General features: G+C 37.1%; 4 protein-coding genes across 8 annotated transcripts; 2 read left to right on the top strand and 2 right to left on the bottom strand.

Moving 5' to 3' along the window:
• Positions 1-376: 376 nt before the first annotated feature.
• On the top strand, positions 377-4,891 carry LOC125213634 (BRCA1-associated RING domain protein 1). The gene is made up of 13 exons (XM_048114283.1): positions 377-681; positions 812-865; positions 942-1,000; positions 1,117-1,212; positions 1,300-1,544; positions 1,686-2,006; positions 2,161-2,261; positions 2,764-2,950; positions 3,055-3,164; positions 3,631-3,721; positions 3,875-4,040; positions 4,135-4,253; positions 4,395-4,891. The coding sequence occupies exons 1-13, from the start codon at positions 593-595 to the stop codon at positions 4,737-4,739; spliced, it is 1,983 nt and encodes a 660-aa protein (XP_047970240.1). The 5' UTR covers positions 377-592; the 3' UTR covers positions 4,740-4,891.
• A 712-nt stretch (positions 4,892-5,603) lies between these two features.
• LOC125218224 lies at positions 5,604-7,968 on the top strand. The gene is made up of 4 exons (XM_048119860.1): positions 5,604-5,795; positions 6,188-6,291; positions 6,454-7,582; positions 7,690-7,968. Exons 1-4 carry the CDS (start codon positions 5,718-5,720, stop codon positions 7,762-7,764), a joined length of 1,386 nt encoding a protein of 461 aa, XP_047975817.1. The 5' UTR covers positions 5,604-5,717; the 3' UTR covers positions 7,765-7,968.
• A 5-nt stretch (positions 7,969-7,973) lies between these two features.
• Positions 7,974-14,106, bottom strand: LOC125218210 (protein PHOSPHATE STARVATION RESPONSE 1-like). 2 transcript variants are annotated; one of them, XM_048119840.1, is made up of 8 exons: positions 13,887-14,106; positions 11,733-12,469; positions 11,451-11,640; positions 11,283-11,359; positions 11,153-11,192; positions 10,248-10,305; positions 9,716-9,785; positions 7,974-8,512 (listed from the first exon to the last, which is right to left on the bottom strand). In XM_048119840.1, exons 2-8 carry the CDS (start codon positions 12,390-12,392, stop codon positions 8,189-8,191), a joined length of 1,419 nt encoding a protein of 472 aa, XP_047975797.1. In that variant the 5' UTR covers positions 12,393-12,469; positions 13,887-14,106; the 3' UTR covers positions 7,974-8,188. The 2 variants fall into 2 exon arrangements, with proteins under 2 accessions (XP_047975797.1, XP_047975805.1); XM_048119848.1 differs by having other exon boundaries at positions 11,733-12,248; positions 13,887-14,105.
• A 1,541-nt stretch (positions 14,107-15,647) lies between these two features.
• On the bottom strand, positions 15,648-20,270 carry LOC125201340. Of its 4 annotated transcripts, none has more exons than XM_048099406.1 (9): positions 19,953-20,268; positions 19,703-19,801; positions 19,193-19,620; positions 18,017-18,212; positions 17,701-17,871; positions 16,879-16,979; positions 16,673-16,741; positions 16,563-16,594; positions 15,648-15,886 (listed from the first exon to the last, which is right to left on the bottom strand). In XM_048099406.1, exons 1-9 carry the CDS (start codon positions 20,118-20,120, stop codon positions 15,810-15,812), a joined length of 1,341 nt encoding a protein of 446 aa, XP_047955363.1. In that variant the 5' UTR covers positions 20,121-20,268; the 3' UTR covers positions 15,648-15,809. The 4 variants fall into 4 exon arrangements, 2 of the variants coding, with proteins under 2 accessions (XP_047955363.1, XP_047955362.1); XM_048099405.1 differs by having other exon boundaries at positions 16,563-16,603; positions 19,953-20,266; XR_007172878.1 differs by lacking the exon at positions 16,879-16,979 and having other exon boundaries at positions 19,953-20,270.
• Between the last annotated feature and the right edge of the window lie 995 nt (positions 20,271-21,265).

The raw sequence follows: 21,265 nt of genomic DNA, 5'->3' as shown, positions 1-21,265 counted from the left end.
GGCGTGTAGCTTGACGTCGCCAACTGCATTCGCGTCACTTAGGCATTCCAAAAAATTTATATTTGTAAATACTGACTTGCACTTGGGATTACTTACAACTTTTCCTATATCATCCTCTACTCCACCCCTCACAAACATAAAATATGATGGTGGGCCCATTATTTATGTTTGTGAAGGGTGGAGTAGGGGATGTTGTAGGAAAAGTCGCAGATGATCCCTACTAACCTGTGTGAAGCATAGGTGGAAAGAGAAAAAATAAAAAATTATTTGTGTTGGAAAATGTATTGATAAAATGTTTTACGCCATTCACAAAGCTATAGGGATAAATTTAAGTAAATCTGAAATTTGAATATTTCAATTTAAGGATCCCAACTTTTTCAGAGACTGAATTAATGGAGTAGTAGATTAATGGCGGGCGGTCCGCGGGAGTTGAAAATTTCCAAAGGCAAGACCGCCAAGAAGCTGCTTTTCCCGCTTATTTTTGAATCCTCATCCCCTTCCCTTCCCCCATAAAGTCCAACACCAATTTCCACTTCACCACTGCTGCTAAACCCTAAACAACCCTCCCCTCCACAAAAAACAAGGAATCGCAATGTCTGAGATTCAGAACGTCGCCAGGTCGCTTAATCCCTGCATCTTTCATCTCCACAAGCTTCGATTCGAGCTCAATTGCGCTTTATGGTACATTATTCTTATCTCAAAATTCACATTTCTCTCCATTTTCACCAATTTCATTCCTTTTTTTGCTAGATTCTATGTATTATTGTGCGTTTGAAAAATGAATCCTCACATTCCTCTTCTCTTCCTATAGTTTGAACATGCTTAACAAGCCGATCTTGCTTCCATGCAATCACGTTTTCTGCAAGTGAGTTGACTAATCCTGTTAAATTTAGCCTCCTCTCGTTTTTTGGATCCCTGATTTTACCCAATTATTCTTGCAGTTCATGTGTTGAATTTAGCAGCCATTGCCCCGCATGTCAGCAGCGTTTTACCAATCAAGGTGCTGTTTTTACTTTTTAATTTCAGTCAAGCAATGTCAAGTTCAGTCTCTAGCTGGTATTTCTGGTTTCATAACTGTAAATTCAACTGGTGGGTGATAAAAAACTTGTCTTGCAGAAATCAGACCAGCCTTTCACATGGAGAGCATTGTGGCTATTTACAAAAATCTGGATGCTACTTTCAACTCTTCGATCTTGCCGCTTATATCTACTGGTAAGTAATAACAAAGGAAAGAAGAAAACTACTACTGAAGATTATAATGTTGAAATACTTACTTTATGTCGATTTGCGGTTCTATAGATTCTAATATCCCAGTTTCGAGATCTATTGTAACTGACCAAGTGACAAATAACCTTGGCGTGATGGCGTCTAAAACGAATGATAACTGCCCTGACCCCGCTCCAAGTAGTATTAAGTCAGCTAAGTGTTCTGTATCAGAAGAATTAGATGTGAATCATGCTCTAGAAGTTTGGCCTGGCAGCTCCCCTTCCTCTGTTGATACCAAACATGTAGATCAACATAGCAGTCCAGGTTGTAGAAATGAGGTGAGCTTCAAGGCTTCATTTTCATCTTGACATGCTTTGTAAAGTCTGTTGCAGCTGTAAATAACTCCAATCATTTGCTGGATTGATGTGATGACACATCATGCACTTGTTTTCTCTAATGCTCCATAGCTCAATCTACAGGATGTATGTAAAATTAGAGTTAAGAGCTCTGCTGGAGATCAATTAGGCATAGTTTCTGGTCAGGTGGATACACAAGGCACTTATCATGCAAGGGAACCTAAGAGACAAAAGAAGCTAAATTATGGACCGTCTGGTGCAGCTTTGCAAAGCCACACGTTCAGCCAGAAAATAGTTTCTCATTCTGATGCTGCTGCTGCTTCTAAGCTTGAGGACTGCAAATCTACAGATGATGCTTCCATCATTTCTTCAACTGCACCACGGGATGCATCAAATGTGGATGGATATATTTGTGCACTTTGCCATTCTTCTAAGATAACAGAAGTAATTTTTACAAAGATTATGTTTTTAGTTCCCTTGATATGAAGTTGATCTATACTCTTCGTTATTGTTATTTTCATATTTCTGAAGGTTGCCAGATTGTCACTGGGATTTACTCTAGGTTTGACATGTCTAATGTCTTGAATTGTTGTGGCAGGGAACTGGCCATATGCTGCACTATGCTGGTGGAAAGGAGGTAGCGAGAGAAGAAGCAGCTTACTCCAAGACAATTCCTGTCCATATTAAATGCATAGAATGGTATGAAATTTTCTTATACTAACCTTTAATTTGCTTACATTTTGGTATTGGATCCTTATGTATGCAGGAGGAGTAACAACTGTGTGAACTTTACTCTTTTGAGCTAGTAATATAATGTGTGATAGTACAGTATAAATATACAACTTCATAAAAAAATTTCATATTTTTTGGATGATCTGTAAAAATATGTCTTACATTTTGGAAACTATAAAGAAAATGTAGGAATATGGAAAATTGACAATATAAATATTTCACTTGCTAGAAGTTTCAGTATATCTCGGCCAATTGTAAAAGTATGTCTAACATAATCATTTTGGATTGCTATGGCTTCTGGCTTTTGTTTAAAGTTTCTTCATTTTTATTGCATATTTCAAAGGTTTGGGACATGCATTTCCTTTAGATGCTGGTCCATTTCATCAATATATGCCTGATAAAAAGTGCAATTATGCTCAAGCAGCCAACCTTGACTTAATTTATGTAGTTAATTTTTTTTTTATTACAGGGCCCCTCAGGTCTATTTTGTGAATGACACTATTGTGAATTTGGAGTCTGAATTAGCGCGAGCTTCTAAGCTCAAGTGCAGTGGTTGTGGACTGAAGGGTGCAGCTTTGGGCTGCTTTGCAAAGTCCTGCCGCAGAAGCTATCATGTTCCTTGTGCTCTGGAGGTGCTAGGCTGCAGATGGGACTGTGTAAGTTGGCTATATTTTCCTAGTAATACTTATATTTTGTTTGTCCTCTCAGTTAGTTTGATCCCCTCGGTCTGATCCCTTATAAACATGCATGTGATGCACAGGGTGAATTTTTAATGCTTTGTCCAGCTCATAAATCAATTAAATTTCCAAGTGAAAAGTCCAACTCCAGAAAGCGTCCCATTGAAGAAAAGTGTTCTGTGCCCATTGAAATGTAAGGAAGTTTCTTCATATTACTTATTCAGTATTGTAATTCATCATTTTATGGGAATATTAAACTCTTAGCTAGAATAACAACTCACTGTTGGTTAATCTCTCTTGGTCCATAGCATCTAACATATCATTAACTTAATGTGTTCCCACTATTTGGTAAACATGTTTACTCTTTCCAGCAAATAGGAGATACTAAAGAAGGATGTGTGTTAACTTGAATTATTTAAATAGTCCTCCTAAATACCATGTGTAGGTTTTCTATGAATGTTGTTTAACATTCTACTGAATAGCTGTTGCACAAGTGTAAGTGACCTTTGCTTAATCTAATGAGATTAGAAAGAATGCTAGGAGTCTAACAAATTTAAGTTGATTTTCATAAATTTCTTGATAGCACTGCACTGACTGGGCTGGGAACGGTTGAAGAGGTAATGACCTGTTTATAATCTTCTATTGTTGTGCACGTGCAGTACACCTGAACAGTTGAATATGTTCTCAACCTCCCTAAGTAAGCCTGAACAGTTGGTTCTGTGTGGATCTGCTCTATCTTCGGAGGATAAGGTTGGTTTCTGTTTTATGTTAATTTAGTAAAAACACGTCATCCATCACGTTTCACAGAGATTATTTCTTTTGCTTCACCTTTTATGAATATGCACATTTAAGTATGATTTTGTTTCAGATGCTAATTTCCTGTTTTTTCTTCTTACATTTCAGTGTTTGGTGGCTAACTTAGCTAAAACTACTGGTGCTACTATGTACAAGTTCTGGAACCCAAATGTCACCCATGTGATTGCAGCTACAGATTCAAACGGTGCATGTAGCAGAACTCTGAAAGTTCTCATGGCTATCTTAAATGGAAAATGGGTCCTCTCCATGGATTGTAAGCCTGGGAAACCTTGAAGTATAGCTTATCATATCATTAAGACTGTAAGCTTGGGGATTTACTTACTGGTTTTTCCCCATATTTCCCGCAGGGGTTAAAGCTTGTGCTGAAGCAAATCATCCTGTTGATGAAGAACCTTATGAAGTTAACCTGGACAATCACGGGTTTCGTGATGGCCCAAGAACTGGCAGGTTGAGAGCATCAGAGAATGTAAGTTCACTTACTAAACCAGTGATGAATTCTTAATTGTTGAACAATTTTCATTAAATATCTACACTTGATGGATATGGCATATTGATTGCTTGATATAATTTTCTTGACATTATCAGTGTGATATATTTTGTTGGACAGGGTCCAAAGCTTTTCCATGGATTGAGCTTTTACTTCAATGGCGAGTTTGTTCCGTCTTACAAGAACGATCTCTTAGGTTTAATCAGAGCTGGTGGAGGCAACACTATTGAGAGCATGGAGGATGCAGTTGCAGAAAGGCAAAGTCTTGAAGATTTTTCGACAACGTTAGTAGTTTACAATCACGATAACCCTCAAGGGTGTTCAGCAACGGAAGCAAGTTTTGTTTTGTCGAAGAGAGCTGCAGAAGCAGGGGATGTGGCGAAAAACATAGATGCTCGGCTCATTCCACATACATGGATTTTGGAATCCATTGCTGCATGCCAAATCTTGCCATTTTCATCCTGATTAATTTTCCTTGTCCACATTCTATTATCACCAAAAATACACCAACTTTGGAAACCTACTACATTTGGCATATGAATATAACAAAATTATAGAAAAGCCGAATCTACATTTTACATTATGATTGTATACATATCTGATGTTTTCACCTTGTATGCAAAGGATTGTAGTATTAGTATATATCAATTGCTTTGAAAATTAGTGAATTTTCTGAACTCCATTTCAATAGTTTCCATTTGAATAATTAAGGCATGCTACTTCTAGCACTATATGACTATAATCATGCAAACTAATGGTTATGCTACAAAGTAAATTGAGTAATAAACATAAGATACTGTTAATATGCCTAAAATTCAAAATAAAGATAAAACAAAATTATTTTATGTTTAAGTGGGATCCCACTATTATTGGTTTGCCGCGCCTCTATATTTAATTTATTTTTCGAGCATCTCCCGTTTATTCATCCAATCCTCTCTGTTCTTTTTTTTTTTAATATAAATAAGAATAAACAGACTTTATTTTATTTAATGAATTGAGAATAAAAATAAAATATTCCATGTCTTTTCTTTGTGCTCATCACTATGTTGAATATCGTCAAATACCCGTGGACCAAATGTATTGCACTGATTTATAACAACTGCCTATTTCACCTTAGAAAATGATGAAATTGAATTGAATGATAAACCCCAGTAAATGATTGAGAGTCCTTTGTTACTACTTCGGTATTTTTAACGAATTAAATAATTGAAAGGAATCATAGAATGGAATAAAAATGAATACAGGCTGTGAGTGGTCAATCTCCAACGGTCACTTAAAAAATGATTCATATTAAATGATTAAATCCAAAATCGACCGTTTCCACAATCCCCCACCTTTTCCCCTCTCTTCAGCTCTCTCTCTCTCTTTTGTAAGAGATGGAGACGCTCCTCTTCTCCTATCTCTGATCATTTCTACGCTTTTCCTCACTTTTTCTCTCCGAGAATGGGTTGTTTTCTTCGATGCTTCGGTGGTGACAAGCCTCAGAAACGCCGCAAACATCGGGCCAGCCCTCACCGCCATGTAACCACTCTTTCCTTCTCTCTCATTCACTTTCCGTGAAAATGTGATTGATCAGGTTTTAGATTGCTTCGCTAGGTTTTATGATTGCTTCCCTTTTCATACTCCGTTGATTTCGAGTATGCGATTACAGTTAATCGAGATCGAGCTTCAGTAATTCTCCCCTAATTTCATCAGATTATCTATTTGCCTTTTTCTGGAATTCAACTTGTTATTCATGCTTCTCTCTCTGTTAGTTTAATTTAATAGTATGGCAGCATTAAGGAGTAGGATCCCACTGCTACTTCAATTCAGTTCAAGTTAGTGAATGAAGAAAAGTGTTTTCAGTTTTCAGCGTTATACAGTTGTCTTCGTGTTGTTTTCTACGCTGAAAATTTCAATTTTGTGATGTGCAGAGAAACAGAACACAAAATGATCAGCTGGAGAACAAAATCACTGCACAACGGTCTGTGGCAGAAACTAACCCTGCTAACTTGCTCTTGGAGGTTTTGGAGTTGGGGTGAGCCTTCTTTGACCGAATTGGATATTATGCTCGCTACTAATTACAGAATCATAATTCATCTTCTAGTATGGAGTATTTGATTTTCAAGAAAGAAAATGTGATATTTATGTTTTTCATTTTGCTTTAACCTTTTCCTAACTACTGAAATTTGGAGTATAGGAATAAACCTGAGGTGGTGGAGCGAGGGAGCCCGATCCCAAGCCCCAAGAAGAGTCCGAGCGCGAGTCCAAGGAAAAGAGTTACATTTAACTCAAATGTCAAGACATACGAGCATGTTCGAGTCCATGACAGCATCGAGTCCTTGCCAGGGGGTGTGGCTGAGGGAGAGAAGCAGGAAGACTTGAAATCACCAAGTCATTCACAGGCACTATCTAAAGAGGATGATTCTGTCACATCAAGTGTTGCATCTTATCCTCCAAATCATAGGTATCATAATGCCAGAGAAAGTGATGATGAAGCTGAAGAGTATGGTGATAGCGATTTGGAGGATTTGGATGATGAAGATGACAATGGAGATGATTACTACTCCGATGAAGATACGAATACTAGAGTTCCTGGCCATCAAGTGTGGTCTGAACCTGTTGTAACTGCATCAATGGAGTCGAGGACAGGAAGCTCTTCACCTCCAGCCACGGTGCAAGTAGAGAGTGTGATGGTGAATACTCAGCTGCCTGACGACGAGGAAGCCAAAGAATTAGGATCAAGAACCAATGCCAGAGATAGAAGCGATTATATCAATTCAGTGCTCAACCCTGTTGAGAATATTACTCAATGGAAGGCTGCAAAGTCAAAAGGGACAGTTGTAGTGAAGCCACAGAAGGAGAACTTTGAGGCTCCTCGCATGTCGTTTAGCTCAGAGCCCATATTCGGGCAGGCGCCCTCTAGTTTCAAGGCAAAGTCTCATCAATCAAAAAATGCAAATCAAGACACATTGGTTGATGCAAGTCTTTCAAATTGGATAGGTACTCCTGAAGTTGCAACCTCCAAGAAGACCAGTTTTAGTGGCTTCGAGACAATCACTAAATCCCCACAGACGACCACATCAGAAGGCTGCTGCACTTCTCCGATGAGCTTTGAAGATAGGCCAATATTAGGCGCATTGACAGTTGAAGAGCTGAGGCAAATCTCAGCATCACCGTCCCCAAGGAAGTCTCCTAATCGAAGCCCTGATGAGATGCCCATTATAGGGAGTGTTGGTACCCACTGGAATAGCTCGGGTTCAGCACAGCATTCTGGTGCAGCACCATCTTTTAAAGGCATACCAAACACAACCAGCAAGTACAGAGAGGTGCACTTTTAATCTTTGAAAATATAGTACCCTTTTAATCTTTGAAAATACAAGATATTTGCATTCATGACGACTTCTGTTACTAAAACGTTGTGTTATATGCACAGGATAAGAAAGTTAATTGGCACTCCACTCCTTTCGAAACGAGATTGGATAGAGCTCTCAACAGAGGTGCTGCATGACGGCATGAGCTTAATTTTTATGGAAGCGAATCAAGTGTTTAGACCTTTTTCGGTTTGTTTCTCACGTCTGAGAAGTTAGTTTTCTGCTTGTGAATGAATTCCTGTAGTGTTGTGAATGCATACTTAGTTGATTTTTTCTTCCATGAATTCGAGGTTGTAATATTGCATATGTGAAATGGATTGATTGGTTTGTTTTCGGAGGCACATAATAACTTCATTTCATTCCCATCACTTCTACATTTAATTTATTGTTTCCAACATTTGTACATTGCTTCAACTAAAAATTAAGTTGGAGGGAGGCACCCAAAAAGTTTAACACTCTAAATCGTCGAGATTGGGAAACAAAAACCGTTGCCTCTGATCTGAGTTTCATTTAACAGACAAACTGAAAATCTCACATCTTCTTGTGAGCTCTGCCTAGCCCCTACCAAGGACTGGGCTGCGTTGCTACTATCACTTCCTCGTCAACTTTTTTACGTTTTGTAGGTGGTGAGCTGGGCACACCTTCAGGTGCTTTTTGCTTCTTGCCTGCCATCTGAGAAGTTTCTCCTGATCTTTTAGCTGGCTCACCTTCTGAAACCTTGTTTTCAGCTTCTACTGCTGAACTATCTTTCAACTCTTTCAAAGCATTCTCGCTGCTTGATGAAGCCCCCTTGAGCAAGTCTGTGCCTGACTTGCACTGCTTCTCAAACATCATCTGAAGATATTTTCCCTGTTCTTCTATCCGAAGCTGTAAATTTCTTTGAATCTGTACAATAGAGGTGAAGAATCAGATTATGTCAAAAGCCTGGTAATATTGCCTAACGTCTCCTCCCAAACAGAGTTTGAATTGAAAACTTACTTCTAAGAGATGCAGTAATATGAAGGGCTACAGGAAGCTATAATTAAGTAAAACAACAAATCGCATCTTGTGAATTTATGGTTTACTTATGCTACAGGAAAGACGTGATTTAAAGAAAATATAGAAGAAAAAAGTCCAATCCAGCAAGGAAAAGCACAGTAGTTAACTGGACACATGTTAAGAAATGATAGTTAATGTGGTGAAGAAGATATGGTTAACATATTTTGTCTCCCTAAGCCTAAGGCAACATTGTCTAATTTTAGTGGAGAATAATGCAATGTAGGCAAATTGTCGAATATGCTGTCATTTCTAGACCAGAATAAGAGTTGGTGTCTTATACTAATTTCCTCAAATCAATATTGCAAAATTTATGAAAACATAATGTAATTCGGTGATTTTTAAGGCTTTAACCCTATAACATGTATAGTTTTTGTCACCTACTCCCTCCGTTTTTTAAAAATAGGGAGGTTTGAAACGACACGGGTTTTAATGCACAATTTGGTAAAGTCAGAGAGAGGAGGAGAAAATTTGATAAAGTAAGAGAGGAGGAGAAAAAAGTAATGGAATTAATGTTAGTGGATCATGGGGTCCACTTTAAATTGTTAATTGTAGTGGTATAAGTGGTAAATAAATTGATGTATAGGGGTGTAAAGATTTCCTAAAATAGAAAGTTTGAAAGTTTATATTTTTAAAGAACGGACTAAAATGGAAAGAGTTGCTATTTTTTAAAAACGGAGGGAGTATTATTTTCCACGTACTCATTATGCCGTCAATTGGCTGATGTGAATTAATATCAACATACAATAATAGGGGGCACTTGTAGAAATAGAAGATTAATAATACTAGTATATGGTTTATCTCTGTTAGATGAACAATAATAGTATTCACTATCCTATATTCATGTAATAGCAAGATTATGTTCCCAGGGCATGCACATTTTTGTTTTCACATGCATCAGAACAGTAAACCACCAGATTAATCAGTGACTGACTTCAATGGAATCAGTATCCATGCATCTCAACTCTCCATGGCATGCATGACTGGCAAAGAGTACCAAGTTTAGTAGATCTCTGATGTTGAGAAGACCTACTCAAAGAATGAAATTCGTACCTCAAGTTGTTCATGGAGTCGCTTTTGGACTTCCATCTGTAGTCGCAGTGCTTCAGTGATCTCAATACCCCTGTATTTAATAACAAAGAAGCATTCCTATTAGCAACACAAACATATGGCACAGAAAGCTGCTAAAAGGCAGACAAAACATCAACTTCTGTATTTCTTTTTCAAGTTTATGCATTTTAAAGATGCATTACTAGTTCAAGCATTCATTCTTTAACAATTTGTATACTGCATAATATGAACAGTCTAACAGTCAAGTAATAAAACAGTGGGTGGAAGACCTGGGTATGGTTTTACAAGAAAGGAGCACAGAAAATGAGATCGAAAGCTATTGGAAAGCTTTTATGTTGTTCATCTTATGATCAGCAGCCATACTTCGTCATATTTATGTATTAATTCAATTCTGTCAGTGCCAACTCCACTTAAACTAGGGCATCCAGACAGGATGGAGTTACAGACTTAACCACACCCACTACAATCAACTCCAGCAAAGTACATTTATAAAACCATGATTTCACCAACTCACGTTTTTAAGTCCAGGGATGAAAAATCTTCAATGGAGGCAGGTTTCCTCTCCGAAGACTCTGAAAAAGAAAACCACAGTATTTTCTTAGGCCCATGAGAAACTTATAGAACAGCTCAGAAGACAATAACATATAGAGAAAAGAGTAGAATCTAATTTTGGAGGTTGTTAATAGGTAAAACAAGATTAATACAAGTAAGGTAAACTTTACAGCCTTAGGCAATTTCATTTTTCATTAAGGAATGCAACCATGACCGAGACTGAAAATTTTGATGATGGCAGTAGGAATAAATAGTTACCAGGGAGAAACATAAGCTGGAGTACAGAAAAGCAAAGTGCATTTATGATAATAAACAGAAATGGTTTCAATTGCAAATGGCATCTAGGATATACAATGACATCAGACAAAAAAGACTGGCAGAGGATCTAATAGGAGAAAGAAAATTGGATATCTCCAATACATTGAAACAATAGAAAACATGCAGTTAGTTTCTACTATGCGGATGGAAATATTCTAATTACCCCCTCCATCCCAAAATAAGTGATGTGTATTCTGTATAGGGACGCCCCAATCTAAGTGACACATTTCATCTTTTGGCAAAAGTTAACCCTTATTCTCTCTTCTCTCTCCCTACTTTCTCATACTTTATTATCTCTCTATTTAACTCACTAAACACCACTTTCTTAATTCCCGTGCCAAAATGAAATGCATCACTTAAGTCGGGACGGAGAAGTAATAGATAAGCTAAAGAACGATTAATAGAAGAACCTAAGCATTTGAATACCAAGAGCAACGGATATGCTCCCACAACAATGTAACAACTGAAAAGAATGATGAATGGAAGGAAAGATAGAAAAAACAAGGAAGTCACAGTATACATAAAAAATAGGGGAAATCTCATGTGCACCTTCTGTTGTCTCTGGTTTGTATCTAGCTGTTCGGTACTTCTGCAATTCATGAACCAGATTAAAGAAGAGTGAGAAGCCATAATTGTATGTAGCTTCTGAGAAAGGCCATTACTACAGAAGAATACGTACCTGTAGATGGCTTTTGACATGATAGATGGTCAAGCCTTCAACTTTCATTAGTTTGAGAACACCCTTGGGGGTAGCTCCTGTAGCAATGATAAAATGATTCTGTAAGTGGCAAGAAATTGATTTTATATCAGATTAATTTGAAGCATTGAAACAAGAAGATGAAAGTACTTTCACTGCCACCAAGCTTGTTGACTGCTTCAACAAAGGTCTCATGAAGTTCTGGGGTCCAGCGCATGCGTTGTTTCCCTGGAGCAGCATTAGAGGATGATTGAGCGCCACCATTGCAAATTTCTCCAGGTGTACTGGGAACTTGTTGTGGTATATGAGGCTGCTGGGGTCCAGCGCATGCGTTGTTTCCCTGGAGCAGCATAAGATTTATTTTTTATCAATTATACTCAAAGAGGATTGATGATAACCATTGCAGAAACAAGCCAAAAAAGTAAACTCCACCTTTGGTTCTGGCTCTGCAACACTTGCATCAGCAAGAAGCCCACTCCAATCAGCAGTTAAAGCATCATTATCAGTAATAAGCTGATCAGCCCAGTCTTGCCAATCATTGGGTTTACCTAGATCTTCATGAGGAATGGTGATGCCACTACTGTTACTTCCATACAACTGACTACTCTGGATTGTCGTACTCATTGGGAAATCAAGAAAATCAGGCAATGTATCCGTGCACCAAGACTCATTGCTTTCTCTGTTAAAATGACTAGATGCAGTGGATTGAAGAAGTTGAGAATCAACAGAATGTGGTAATTTATCTGATTTTCCACTACTTGTTGATTGAGAAATGAAAGGGGATTGTGTAGGATGCTTTTCTTGTTGCTGTTGGACCGATGAGAAATGGAGATCAGTAGAAAACCCTGATGAAGAAGAAAATATATGTCCAACAGCCCCACTGTTGGAAGACAATGATGAAACAACAGCTGGAGGACGCTGCATCAGTTCCCTCTCTAAAGAACCCTGCTGCGGTTCAGAAAACCTTGGATAAGTCTCTTCCAGAACAGTTGAAGGAATAGGAAATGAAGCAGATAGAGATGCTGAGGCCCCAACGCTACTAATTTGTCTTGGGCCTGATCTTTGAATAGGTAAAGCATGCTTTGTTTCCATTGATGACTTGAGTGTAAACAACAGATACTTCTATGTAAGTTGTGACTTGTGAGCAAACAGCGCTTTCCTTAGGACGCCTATTTATCGCATACCACAAGAACACCTATCAGGATCATATACACACACAAGTAGACATGCATATATGAAATGCTATAATTATAAGAACATAGAAAAGTGTGAGTCAGGGACAATTTCAGCAATCCTAATTAACTCTGAACATGAAATGTGTGCATAGATCAGAGAAGTAGAGAAACAGGATACAAATTATAAAGCTTGGAGTACTTCTAATTCTAAACAATTACCCGATATTGATCAACCAATTTTGTAGGAAGCATACTAAAAGTTTGTAATTCAAGTATAAACCTATCATCTAATTCTAGTTCTTCTAAGATCAATTTTTTGTGGAATATTCCAACAAGAGAAAAGCATCAATTTTTAGCTAATCGATTATAGCACACGAAACCTGAATATATTTTTAATACCTTAACAGTGAATAAAAGCTCATTGAAGGAAATCCATCTAATAATAATGCATGAAGTCGAGCGAGAAGAGCTCAAAGATAAGGCTACTTTTTCAACTGGAAGGACTGGTTATCAATAAATCAATATTTGTGTTGTTATGACAAAAAAGGGCAATTGTGAATCGAGAAACAAAAGAACGTAAATAGACACGGAATTTACGTGGTTCACCAACGTTATGTTGGCTACGTCCACGGGCAAGAACGGAGAACAAATTGTATTATGACTGCGGTTTTCAGATCACAGAATTATGTGCTCTACTCCCATATATATAGGCACACATTAGACAGACTGGGCCTAGGAAACATAATCCTATCCCAAATAGGAAACCTAATGCTATACAAATTCAAGGCATACTACAAGTCCATAGACATATCCCACTTGTCCAAATTCCAAAAAATATGTAATCTCTCCCCTTGATAGAAGACAATAAATTGCAGAATCAAACCATGCACCACCTATTACAGTAACGTAACAACTTACGCATTTCTAAAACTAAGACAGATTCCAAAGTTTGGTGGCATAGTTTGTCTAATGTAGGTGCAAAATATACCCACTAGAAGATAACATGTTAGTATTTGATAAGCTAGCAAATCCCGTACCCTCTCCATTCGCTAAATATCTTACCCTGCACCATGAGCATCAGCATCTTTCACAGCAAAAAAGGAATGCCCCTACCCTAGTTCAGCTAAAATCAAATCCTATAAACTAAGCTCAGGAGTAATAAACTAGAGGTCCTAAAAATACCAGATGATAGAAATTAATCCCAATTTATTTTTATTTTTTTGAAAAGAAATCAGTAACTACTCATGATCAAACCATGAAAAAGAGGCAACAAGAGAAATTTACAGAACGCGAAGCGCGTGTGTGGATAAGATTCAAATATTCACTCGGTCATATAGTCGAAACTTGATAGAAATTGAAGCAAATCCAGCTAGAATCGAATCGATCAGGAGCAAAAGCACGAAGCTCTTACCTAGAATTAGAAAAAGAATCGAAATTGAGAATGTTACAGCAGCTCCATCAGGAATTATTGAGATGAGAAATGAAAAATTGAAGCCACAATCCGGTGATATAAAGTAATAGGATGGACGCTGCCGTGCTTCAACTTGAAGAGAGAGAGGTTCGGTCGCCGGCGACGGCGAGTGGCGGAAAAGAATTTTTATAATTAGAGTTTGGATTTGGATTCGGATTCTCTTACGATTATATTTTTATACTCATCTCCCAAACAAGCCTACTTGTTTACTTGTCGTTTTCAATCTCTCTTCTTTTCTTTTTGTTCTTTTTAATGCTTAATTGTATCATCAAATTTAGTTTTTAATTCAAATTACGTTTGCCAAAAGATTAAATTGTAAAGTGTATCTATTTTTTGTGTACAATTTATAAGTAATTGATTTTTTTTTTTGGGTTTTTTAATAAATGATCAATTTTCATTTTTAACAGAAAAAAAAAACACATTTATTTGTTCTTACTGTATTTTAATTTTTTTTTGTTACTTACTCTTTTATTTATTTGTTTATTTTTTTTATCCTTACTTTATTCACTTTTTATTTATCTTAATAAATATTCTTTTCGTATATCTCGTACATGAAAAAAAATAAAATCAATCCCTCGTAGTGAGACGAGAGAGCTCAATTATTGTGGCTCTTCCTTCTTATGTGATAATATTGATGATATACGAAATTGTCCAAAAATCAAGATTTGATATTTTGAACTACGCGCTTTATGCTATAATCTTATTATTTCTATTAATTTTCACATTACAAATTTCGTACACCATTATCACTATCATAAGTCATAACATACAAAAAATGATCTGCACTATATAATGACGTTTTTTTTGCATTAACCAGTTTATCAACTTGCAGTTTGGATTCTTACAAATGAACAAAATCTCACTTATATTCTCTCTTCAAACCAAGTTGCAGAAATACACTCCTTATTGTTCAATCCCAAAACGTAGAATATTCCTCACAAAATGCATGAACACACACATATAGTTCCACATCATGACATCCATAACAAAAATATCTATACATGGAAGAATAATCACTCCAATAATTAGCCTACAAATATACGGAATTTTCACAAATTTAAATTTGGGTCATATCCAAGAAGAAACATACTCCCTCCGTTCCACTTTAGGAGTCCCGATTGAGTTCAGCACGAGTTTTAAAAAATACAAAGAAAAGTTGGTGAAAAAAGATAGTGGAATGTGAGTCCTACTTTTATATATTAGTTTTATAATAAAATGTGAGTATGAAAAGGTAAGTGGAATGTGGGGCCTATCACCAATTATGGAATATTCCAACCGGGACTCCTAAAGTGGGACACCCAAAAGTAGTAAAACGGGACTCCTAAAGTGGGACGGAGGGAGTACTTACTATTTATTTAACTCACTAAGCATAAGCATAACATTCTTAAAATCCAGTGTGCCGTAAAAAAACACCTTAAGTAATGTGGGATCGGGGGAGTATTTTATAACCAATTCCTCTTAGTTAACAAGAGATGGAACACAACAACATTATTTGTGTGAGTGTATAGGGCCAAAGTTCACGGATTCAAGTCAACTATGACACGTCCTTTAAATTTCGGTTTATTTTCCAATTATAAAAGAGATAGAACAACATCGTGTGTGAGTTAGCATAGTGATAGATTGGTTAATATCCGCAGCCAAAGGTTTTGGGTTTGAGTTTGCCGGAATGCGGCAATAATAAATAAAGCGATAGAACAACACTTTAAGAATCATCAACTCATGCATAAATGCATACGACATAAGATTAGGCAACATTGTTCATGTCAAATATAACTGGAATTCTCAATACCTGCTGTATATTTACACACAACTACATTAATCGACTAGGAAAAGTTCATCCTCTCAATTGAATGAGCAGCATAATCATGCAATATTGGATCTTCCTGTTCCAGAACAGACATGAAATGTATAAAGGCACCAAATTCTCTCACCCACCTCACCTACAAGTATTATCAACAATAAATATCAGCATTTTTAGACTCCAACACACATTTCTTAACAGATACAGTACAAAGAATTATGGAAGTTTACTATATATATCAACATTTTCAATATGCAAAGCAAGATGAAATGAAGCTATTCATTGTCATATTCATCCAGCCACCTAAAATGTACAAAATGCAATTTCATCTCAGAAATCTAGGCCAGGCTAGTGGCAGAATTTTATTTCATCAGTAAATCAAGTGACATGCAATGCAACTTAATTATATTCCAAGTGTGCTCTAACTAGGTTCAATCACAGACGTGAGTCAGGGCCTACCTATTAGTGTTTATAAAATACACAAGTCTTATTATCAATATTCTGGAAAACTTGCTACCTAATTCTTGGATGTTCTTGATATTATATGTTTTCAACTTTTGATGAAATTTGTTTTCTCTGATAATCATTCATACTGTTAACAATAGCACTTGATAATTCAGTTTGGCAGGTAAAAAGCATCAGATAGAAAAGAGTAGCACAATGTAAGTTTTTAAGCACAAAAAGCATACAGAATTTTCAGTATAGTAAATAGGAGCAGAATTGCCAGATAGAGATTCCTGTTTACTTAAAGATTTAAATAATAAATAAATAAAGAGTGCACCGATAATTATGAAGATAGAATTAAGCAAACCCACATTCTCTATGCTCCAGTGTGCCAGCTAGACAACTGCAGCGCCTGTCCAAAATGAACCAATTTACAGGAAGAAATTATCTGCAATCCGTAAAGGCTGTGATAGCAACTGACCTGGTTGCCAAAGAATTTCCTATCAGCTGACCCTCTAGCTCATGGAGATAAGATCTGAACAACTTTGACCTACAATTTTACAAGAATATATTTTTCCCTTTAGAAGTGGAAAACCTTCCCAATCTAGAGCTTCATAAGGTTCTAAAAACAGTAATTTGGTGAGGCAAAACACGGCCATCAAAAAATGTTTCAAAATGAAAATGTACCATGAAGGAATTGCAATTGCTGCAAGGACTGGGGGTAGTTGCCACAATTGATTGACTTTACTGCTTATTAAAACTTCTAAGTAGTCCACAACACTTTTTTCCTGATATGGTCAGATACACAAGAATCAGAAAATACTGGAAGGCTTTCTAGTAGCACGGTCAACTAATTTTTTCTATTTCTTTGGAAATGGTAGAAGCACTGTCCAGCTTAATGTTAAGTCAACTGACATGCACTAGCTAGAAAGTGGATCCTACTGGAATTTAACTATTTTATGGAGCTTAAGGGACATATAAACACAATATAGGAGACATCCATTCTTCCCTGGAACACATTAAGTGTTTGCTGCCGACAGTGACACAGTCAAAGGAAGATCTACAGGAAACAACACTTAAGCGCTGGGTTAGCACACCTAGCGAGAAGGTATACAACATTGCACAATTTTGCTTCTAGTGAGCTCAAAAAACATATTGGGCGTCTAAGATAAGCCATTCACTTTGAATAACTCTATGATCTCAATGTGCATAGTGCAGCCATCTGAGAATATGAAACTGTCACATTTTTTCAGTTTACAATCAGTGGTACAGAAAGCAAACAAGTGAATGTTTGAGGTCAAGTGATAAGAGTCAACCCAGTTTCACTTTTCAATCACAATGCACAATGATCCGCATGTATAGAATATTAGAATCGGTATCTTTTCATTGTTCAAAGGGGTTCTAACTAAAAAAATTCAGGCTCAAGCAGAAGGCACTCCTCTAAGTCAAAAATTCCATCCATAAACATCATATTCAGTATTAGTTGGATAGAATTCCAGGAATAATCACCTTAGAATTCATCAGGCCCTCATTCAGAAAAAAGTTCTGAGACTTTCCTGGTGGTAAGCTGATCACTTCGTGATAGAGCTTTGATATGGCAGGGAACTCATATGAAACAGACATAAGATGCTCAAGTAGAGCGCTCCATTTATTCACTACACATCCTAGCAACAAGAGCTCCTACAATTTGGGGGGGGGGGGGAGAGAGAGAGAGAGAGAGAGAATTAACAGAGAGGAGAAAATTCATAAAGTTACCTTTTTTGGGTCGCAACACACTTATAACAAGAAAATGAGAAGTTAAATGATAACGGTTCCATTAGCTTACTATCATTTCACTGATATCATCATTCTGAGCTGGGAGATTTAATCGTTCTAACACTTGAGTCCATTGGCCTTCTGGTGCAGAAAAAATCACACTGGCACCAGAAATCATCCTTATGGTCCGCTTATCAAGCATATATGACAGGCTTCTTGCCCTCCAGCAATTCCAGTAATCTGATTCAAGTGGCAGCTCTTCGCCTCTTTACAGCAACATTGACCAAAAAATTAAATACTTAATTTTAGGCAAAACTCGGATCCAGTCCACACTAGCAATAACTACAGATGCCTAACTAAAGTATTTGAAAATACTTACTCCGAATAAAGCAAGTAGAAACAGCTAAATAGTCTGAAAAGTAGTTTTCAGCTCTAATGCATAGAAGTGATAGTTCAACCTGATTGTGAATCCATAATCTGAAAAGGCTCCTCTTGTAAATTTTTCTATACCTTAAATACACTCTCAACTGAAGTGATCCATATTTACAATATCCAAATAGAGAACAAGAACTTGAGACACAACCTACAGGTGCTCAGATATAAGCCTTTTAATACTATAAGGGGCATTTACTTTTGAGGATTAGCCTAGAAAGATAAGAATGGTATAGGCTAATCTACTATTTGATTGGCTTGAATGGAATTTTGGGATATCCAAAGGCTCTTGAGAGTTTTTAGCATTTCAAACATTTAGTTGATTCATATCCCATTGAAAGAAAGGATTGAGATATCCTTGTAATGAGAATAAACATTCTCAATCATGTACCTAACCAATCCTGAAAAGTAAACACCCCCTAAAGAAAGCTTGTGAAACATTGGAGCCTTTACAAGAAGCAGGACATTGTTTCAGTCTATATACCTCTATATCAAACCAGAGAAAACTAAGGTCCTTGCTAGATGATCTGGACTATGCAATCTGAAATTTTTAAAGTACAATTGCTAGGGGAATACGTTCTAGAAGCTCGGAATTGGATGATTGGTTACCATGGGCATAATTGGCTTATATTGTCAAACTAAGTAAATTTTACAAATCAATCTTCTTAAACCAAAATAATCCGTTTACCATTACAGAAGTTTGCAGACAAATGCAACCTAGAAAACAGAAAAATTGTTCCATTTTAACCATTTCCTCATTTCCTCAAAACCAGCCACAGAATATTTTATAAGGTCCAGAAAGTCAGGAAATTACATTGTGGATTGCTTCAGCGGCTCTGAGTTTGACGTACTCGCAAGCTCATCATGCATTTTTGTTCTTAGAGTTTTCCAGATATTTTCTAACCCAGCCTCGGCTACAGTTGAGCATGATACTGCAGATTGCCTTATCCCAAGTTTCTGGATAGCGGCCACACTAAAATCACCATCCCCCCAACTGTCATGATCTTCAAAATTTATTCTCTCATCTAAGTTGGGTCCATTTGAGGGAAGCAGCATTAATTTTTCAAGATAAACATCAAGGCCATTGCTTTCTCTGCTCTTGAGATTGCTAATGTCCATCTCAACAGATGCTGTAGTTATAGCTTTTAAATGAGACTCCCTCAGGGGAAAGGTATGAATTAGATGGTCTAACATAAGATCCTTGGCTCTAACCAGTATTGCACATGACAAATGAGCGAGACCCTGCTCAAAACAAATAAAGATATACTAATGAATAACCAAAATTGATCAATTCCAACTCATATGGGATTCAGAAACTCTTAACCTGAGGAAAATTAGGATCCAACGTTAACTCATGTAAAAGAGCATCAAGCTCTTCAACAGATTCTTCATAATCAGCTGAACTGAGTAGAGCCTTCATCACCTAAACGTATTTACAAAAGTATAACTGAAATTTCAATATGCTGAGTAGAAAACCTAGGGTTGCAGGCGCACAATTTGGCCGAAACACTTTGTAGTAAATTATTCATGAATGGTCAGAGCTGTTACAAATTAAAGAAGAATGCATTACTAACATTCTCCAGAAAGAGCGCCCATTGGAATGATCTGTTGATGTTGTTGGAGTCCCAATTCGCGAGACGGCCGGTGGATTGATACCCAGACGCCAGAATCAACATATCAATGTAGTTTTTGATCAACTTCATTAAATCTTCAATTGCTATTTCAGGGTACGACCATCCCATTTTCTGATTCTGCGAGTTCTAAAACTCTAAACTGGGCACCACCGCTTCGATTCAATTGATGAACTTAGGCCATTGAGAACTGAGAAGATCAGAAGAGGGAGAAGGATCCTCTGCTGTGCACCGGCGGCGTTTCCAATTCTTGTTCAATTTCATTTTTATAGATATTGCCAAGTGTTCTCATTTTTTTTTTTATTAAATAAATTGCCTTTCAATTGGCAATTCTTCTTCAATTTCATTTTTTATTGCATTATAGAGTTCAAATAGATATTGATAAGTGTTCACCCTTTTTATCATTTAGATTCATTTTTTATTTTTATGGAGTTACTGCTAGTCAACTGTTCACCGTCTTTTCTCATTTAGTTTTATTATTTTTTTTCATTATTTGTTTCTTTAGAGCATCCATAAGGGGTTTAGACTAGCCATAGGTCAGGCTAGCCACAAACTCCTCCTGCCATATTATCAGCTTTAAAATTCCCCCTACCACATTATCAGGACAAACAACTGGACAAGCAATAGGCTAGCCACAACAATCAAAATTAAAAACAACTAAATTTACGGAATTAAACACAAAATACGTAATTAAATTTACGACACATATACAGGAGAATTCATTAATTTCATTGAAATAAAAAAGTACATTAATTAAAAAAATTACATGATAAAAAAAATACATAAAACAAAAAAAATTATCGCCGTGCAGTTCTCCGCGCCCACAACTCTTCAATTAAATCCTTTTGGAGTTGAATATGAGCATCCACTTGGCGCATGTCGGCATGTGCTGGAGGCGACCGATTTCATCGTGAGGTACCCCCCTTCGTACGTTGGGGGTGGCCACGCCGTGGCTTGGACCGGCTTCATCGTCATTGGCCCAACTAGTCAGTTGTACACCTTCATCTTCGACTATCATGTTGTGAATTATAATACAGGCGTACATTATAGAAGCAATGCGATCGACATGCCACAAACGCGTTGGACCCTTTTTGCCGCCCATCGAGCCTGGAGCACACCAAATGCGCGCTCCACGTCCTTGCGCGCCGACTCTTGTCGTTCCGCAAAGTAGGCCTTCCTGTCCTCATTTGCGCATCTGATCGTCTTCACAAAGACGGGCCACCTAGGGTATATCCCATCTCGCCGAGTAGTAGCTC

Source organism: Salvia hispanica, chromosome 1, assembly GCF_023119035.1.
Source record: "Salvia hispanica cultivar TCC Black 2014 chromosome 1, UniMelb_Shisp_WGS_1.0, whole genome shotgun sequence".
Lineage (NCBI taxonomy): Eukaryota > Viridiplantae > Streptophyta > Magnoliopsida > Lamiales > Lamiaceae > Salvia > Salvia hispanica.
Note: the sequence above shows the minus strand (reverse complement) of the source record. Positions and strands in the feature narration are given on the sequence as shown.

Excerpts from the sequence above, each read along its gene's own strand:
- LOC125218210 (XM_048119840.1), bottom strand. The coding sequence starts at position 12,392 with ATGGAAACAAAGCATGCTTTACCTATTCAAAGATCAGGCCCAAGACAA. Across the intron at positions 11,641-11,732 it reads TTGCAGAGCCAGAACCAAAG|GGAAACAACGCATGCGCTGG; the intron begins GTGGAGTTTACT and ends ATGCTGCTCCAG. Across the intron at positions 9,786-10,247 it reads TCATCCCTGGACTTAAAAAC|GGGTATTGAGATCACTGAAG; the intron begins GTGAGTTGGTGA and ends TATTAAATACAG.
- LOC125213634 (XM_048114283.1), top strand. The coding sequence starts at position 593 with ATGTCTGAGATTCAGAACGTCGCCAGGTCGCTTAATCCCTGCATCTTT. Across the intron at positions 1,001-1,116 it reads GCAGCGTTTTACCAATCAAG|AAATCAGACCAGCCTTTCAC; the intron begins GTGCTGTTTTTA and ends CTTGTCTTGCAG. Across the intron at positions 2,262-2,763 it reads CATATTAAATGCATAGAATG|GGCCCCTCAGGTCTATTTTG; the intron begins GTATGAAATTTT and ends TTTTTATTACAG.
- LOC125218224 (XM_048119860.1), top strand. The coding sequence starts at position 5,718 with ATGGGTTGTTTTCTTCGATGCTTCGGTGGTGACAAGCCTCAGAAACGC. Across the intron at positions 5,796-6,187 it reads GGGCCAGCCCTCACCGCCAT|AGAAACAGAACACAAAATGA; the intron begins GTAACCACTCTT and ends TGTGATGTGCAG. Across the intron at positions 6,292-6,453 it reads TTGGAGGTTTTGGAGTTGGG|GAATAAACCTGAGGTGGTGG; the intron begins GTGAGCCTTCTT and ends TTTGGAGTATAG.
- LOC125201340 (XM_048099405.1), bottom strand. The coding sequence starts at position 20,120 with ATGGGATGGTCGTACCCTGAAATAGCAATTGAAGATTTAATGAAGTTG. Across the intron at positions 16,980-17,700 it reads AGGGCCTGATGAATTCTAAG|GAAAAAAGTGTTGTGGACTA; the intron begins GTGATTATTCCT and ends TGACCATATCAG. Across the intron at positions 15,887-16,562 it reads CACACTGGAGCATAGAGAAT|GTGAGGTGGGTGAGAGAATT; the intron begins GTGGGTTTGCTT and ends TAATACTTGTAG.